Genomic DNA, 4,817 nt, shown 5'->3' with positions numbered 1-4,817 from the left:
CATTCAATTCAAATCAAACATCATCATCATATAGATTTAAACCCCTAACCACATGGGTTTTATATAAATATTAAAAAAAAACATAGATCTAAGGTGTGTGAATGATTAAAAGCTACGGCGACGGCTACACGACAACGAAGACGCGCGCAGGGGGTGGAGTGGAGCTACGGGGACCCGTGGCGACGGACGGGAGTGGTGGTGTGGCGATGAAGTGAGGTGCGGTGACAGATGAGGGTGACGGCGATGGTGACAGGGTGCGGGTGAAGTGTGGAAGAAGATGGGTGTTATAAATATAAGGTTCCAGCGAGCTCTAGGGTTTCGACGATTGAATCAAAAGCAAAATCTATTTGGTGAATTTATAAGGTTCCGGCGAGCTCTAGGGTTCCGGCGAGTTCTGTGGTTCCAAGTGACCGAAGTCGATGCTCGAAGTCAGCAACGGAGAAGATAATAGTGGTGTGTGGTGGAGGGTTTGAGTGGTGGAGACGGTGGTGTGGGGTGGAGGGTTTGAGTAATGGAGATGGTGTTCTTGATAAAGATATGAAGATGATAATGATTGTCTTGTTAGTATTATGTGTTTATGTGTTTTGTGTAAGATTTATGTGTTTTTCAGGTTTGGATTATTAGCCAAAGATTTTCAGGGTTTGGGTTTGTGTTAGGGCTTATAGAGGAAGATGAAGGGGATGTTGAAGAAGATGAAGGGTATATTGGACATTTAACTAATAATTACACTTCAGGGAATATTTTGAGCATAATAAAAAACATGTGTGTACAATACCCAAAATTTAGTTTTTAGGGGTTAATGGTGCCCCCGCCGATTTTACTCAGGGAGGTAAATCACAATTTTCTCTTATACAAACTAACAAAATATGATTAATGTTAAAGAACCAAACTTGTAATTATTTTTGAATAAATTATAAATCAACTATAACATGATTTTGTTTTTGTTAAAAGATAAAATTGCCCCTAAAATGTTTTAATCTTATGCATTATAGTTTGTATTAAAAACAAGAAGTTTGATACCCTTTAAAAGTTAAGAAGTCCATAACTCATACTTTATATACAATATAAATTTATAAATCCTTAAGATATTAGCAAACATTATGATATTAAGTCGTTAAAAATTACAATATAGTAAAATAAAGGGACACTTTTATAGAATAGTAAACAAGTTTTAAAAATTCAATTAGGTCACTCAACTTTAAAAAGTGTTCCAATTAAGTCACTCAACTTTCATATTTTATTAAATTATAGGTTTTAACATGTGTTTTTAGCGTTTTTTTTTGTTTCACATACGAAATCTTTTTATCTTTTTTTTTTTCATGTTGACGTTAAGTGGCGACGTGGATTTTATTTTTGAATTTTAATATAATTAACGTTTTTAAAAATTTTTTGAATTTAACTACATATATTGCAAATTCCGACTCCCACATCTTATCCTCAATTTCTTTCTTGACGCACAGAAAAATCACTGAGACTCGATTTGAAGATTTAGTGACCCAATTTGAGAGAAATATGCATGAATGACCTAATTGACACACTTTCGAAAATTGATTGCTATTATATGAGATATTTACTTAAATAAATTAAAAAAGTATATGTAATTGTATTTCAAATAAATTATATACTTGTAACAACGTGAAAAGCATATCTGGTTGTTAAACAATAGATATAAAAGGACAATTAGACCATCCCAACGGAGCCCCATAGCGAATGGTCTTATTATGTGAACAGAGCCCCATAGCGAATGGTCTTATTATGTGAAAAGGTATGTTGCTCTTTGTGAAGAGCAGAGATAATGTGTCAACTTACATTGCACAATATAAAAGCAGGGGTTTTTATTTTATCACTGTTTTAAATCGTTCAAGCTGAACCAAACTGAGAATATCTAATTTCATGAATTATTTTGACTTCTGAGTTGGGAGTTATTTTAGGTAAACCACCTCATGAAACCATCTACATTAACCTAATATGAAATTCATAGATGATGTTAGCAAGTCATTTAAATGAAAGTCATAGATTCGACTTTAGCCTAAATGGGTCTTCTAAGTGTATTTATAAAGATAGATGAGTCTCAAGTTTTAAAATTTATATTCACATTTTTTGTTTTTTTATAGTACATTTGTAACCTTAAATGATATAAAAAACAATATATAACAAAAAATTTCAACTTAAACAAGTCATGTATGATAACGGGTACTCTCGGGGTTTAAAAAGCGTGCGGACGCAAGTCGACCTCAAGCACATCTCCCTTCAATAGAGGTGTAAACGAGCCGAGTCAAGCCCAAACTCGACTAGACACGAGTTTGGCTCGTTTCAAGCTCCTTTTCTAAAGCCCAAGCTCAGCTCATGAATAGTTTTAAGTCGTTATGGTAGTTAAAACCAAGCATACGCTACCTGCAATAAGGCTGTAAATAAAACATCGTCTGCCATACATGAATAGTTTTAAGTCGTTATGGAGTCTAGCCCAACTTATAACTATTAGTAGTTTATTTCACTTAGCCTAATTGTTAACGCATGCCTGATGTGCAAAGTGCGCCTGTAAATAAAACATCGTCTGCCATACATGAAGCTCTCGTCTCGCACCCTAAATGCCACTTAAGTACTCATGCTTTCTAAACCAAGTCTAACAGGTAGGTATAAACTGTACAACAATAAGGCTGTAAAAGGTCAAACACTCAATATCTAAACTATCTAACAAAATGATGCATTTGCCACATAAAAGTCTAGAAAACAAATAATATTAAGTTAGACCTACACAATTTCTATTAAAACACCCTGTACATCAAACAACCAACATAACAAATACCAACTTCTTTCACATTGACAAATCAAATATATATAGTTACCAATTTCACAATTCACATATTATAGCTCTACCACTACAACAAAATCAAACACTATATAATAATAATATTCATAATCATAATCAATAATCCAAACAAAAATAACTAAACTTACCCCGGTTTCACTTCGACACCAAAAGGATTTCAGGCTTCTTAGCTTTACTCGGCGTGTTAGCATTCGAACCCGTCGTAACAGCAGCCGATGCAGCCGCCACTGCAGCATCATCCCGAGCCCGCTTATCGAGCTGAATCAAACTCCGTGTAGCCAGTATCGACTGCGGAACTAAATCATGTGAAGCCCTAGCATACAAACACCTCACCGCAACAGACGCTGCATCCTTCACATCGTTCGAATTCAACGGCCCTAACAAACAATGCGCTAAAATCCTCAAAACCGGCTGCAGTAACTCCCATGGAAGCAGTATTCTCGTCCCTCTACCGACACCATCACCCGACGACTCATCATCATCCTCAATCTCCAAATTCTTCATCTTTTCAACCACATCATTCCCTTCAATCTCAATTTCAACTTCTACGTTATCAGAGCCATTCACCAGTTCACGAACATTATCGAACTCGGACTTGCACGCGCAATCCTGCCCGGCCCAATCCGCGGCAAACCTACAAAAATCCCGCTTCGACCAGCTCGGCATCTGCGAGATCTGCTTAAAATAACAATCCAACGCGACCCCAACGATCGTGGCCCGCTTCGTCGACTTAATCGCCGTCTGCGGCTCCAACGGAGGCGATAACACCCCAACAACCGGCCGAAACGCCGGCGACCCGGAATTGCTACCCGGGTTCACTTTGGCCGAATTGGGCTTCTTCTTCGCACCGCCGACTCTGGGCGAATGGTACAACGAGGGTTGCGAAAGATCGGGTATGGAGACGACAACCGGCTTTCCGCCTCGGGATTTGGTTTCGGCCGAGTATAAAGCGAGAAGCACGGCTTCGAAGCCGGCGAGTGATGGAGTTAAGGTTTGGGAAATAGAATGGATACGGGATAAATAAAGGCCGGAGATTAAAGGGATGAAGGACAGGACGACAAGACGGAGGTCAGGGTCCGAGGAGAGGAAGGTGTCGTAGAGCCAGTTGCAGAGGCTGTCGTCGCCGGAGCCGGAGTGGTCGGAGGAGGTTAAGGAAAGAGAGACGGCGGTGTAGGCGGTTAAGGAGGAGAGTAGAGAGTGGGCCGGGTTGTCGGAGTCGGCTAAGGAGGAGATCGGGTTCGGATCTTGTGGTTCGGGTAAGAGGGTGGAGAGTAAGTGGATACGGGATCGGGCTTTGGAGATGGATTCCCACCAGGAGTGCATTGGATCGGTGTTGGTGTTGTTGGGGATCTGGTGGTTGCCGTTGCGGTGGTGGGGTTGGGAGGAGGAGGAGGTGGTGGAGGAGGAGGAAGGAGATCCGCCGGGGGCGTGGTGGCGGAAGTCCATCGCTGCCGGTGAAAGAGGAAAGTGGAGGTCACGACGACTCACGAAGACGAAAGCTGTGCTTTCAGTTGTGGGAGCGATTTTTCTTATGTTTCCTACGATATTTTATCCCAAACTATTTTTTAGATAGATATATTGTTTATTATTTATCGTTTCATTTGTTATCTTTTTACAAAAAAAAAAAATAAAAAAAATAAGATTTGTTAGTATGGTGTAGTGGTAGGAAGAATGAGTTTTTTTAGTAGATTTTCTAATTTCAGTATTGAGGGGGGGTTGTTTTAATGAAGGAATAGCAAGATTTTTGTGATTTCCAGTTTGATCCCGAGGGCCTCCGGGTTTTACCACCAGTGGGCCTTCGGGCGGGTGAGTTTCTCCCGGAACTGAAGATAACTTGGAGACACTTAAGGGCTCTGTACAGCTGGGTTAGGCAAGCTGGCGGTGCCCTTTTGCCATTAGGTCACCCCGTACAAAGTACATAGACATTCTATATTTGTTGGTCATTTAAAAAAAATATGATTTGTGTCCTTGTGTTTTACGAGCGAAC

General features: G+C 39.9%; 1 protein-coding gene across 1 annotated transcript; it reads right to left on the bottom strand.

Moving 5' to 3' along the window:
* Positions 1 to 2,796: 2,796 nt before the first annotated feature.
* LOC143553968 (uncharacterized) lies at positions 2,797 to 4,360 on the bottom strand. Its single transcript, XM_077043847.1, has one exon. The coding sequence runs from the start codon at positions 4,274 to 4,276 to the stop codon at positions 2,966 to 2,968; it is 1,311 nt and encodes a 436-aa protein (XP_076899962.1). The 5' UTR covers positions 4,277 to 4,360; the 3' UTR covers positions 2,797 to 2,965.
* Between the last annotated feature and the right edge of the window lie 457 nt (positions 4,361 to 4,817).

This window comes from Bidens hawaiensis, unplaced genomic scaffold, assembly GCF_021521415.1.
Source record: "Bidens hawaiensis isolate Kalapana, Puna unplaced genomic scaffold, B.hawaiensis_p1.1 tig00017464_1, whole genome shotgun sequence".
NCBI classification, from domain to species: Eukaryota; Viridiplantae; Streptophyta; class Magnoliopsida; order Asterales; family Asteraceae; genus Bidens; species Bidens hawaiensis.
The sequence above is the reverse complement of the archived record's forward strand: the minus strand, read 5'-3'. Positions and strand labels throughout refer to the sequence as shown.

Excerpts from the sequence above, each read along its gene's own strand:
- LOC143553968 (XM_077043847.1), bottom strand. The coding sequence starts at position 4,276 with ATGGACTTCCGCCACCACGCCCCCGGCGGATCTCCTTCCTCCTCCTCC.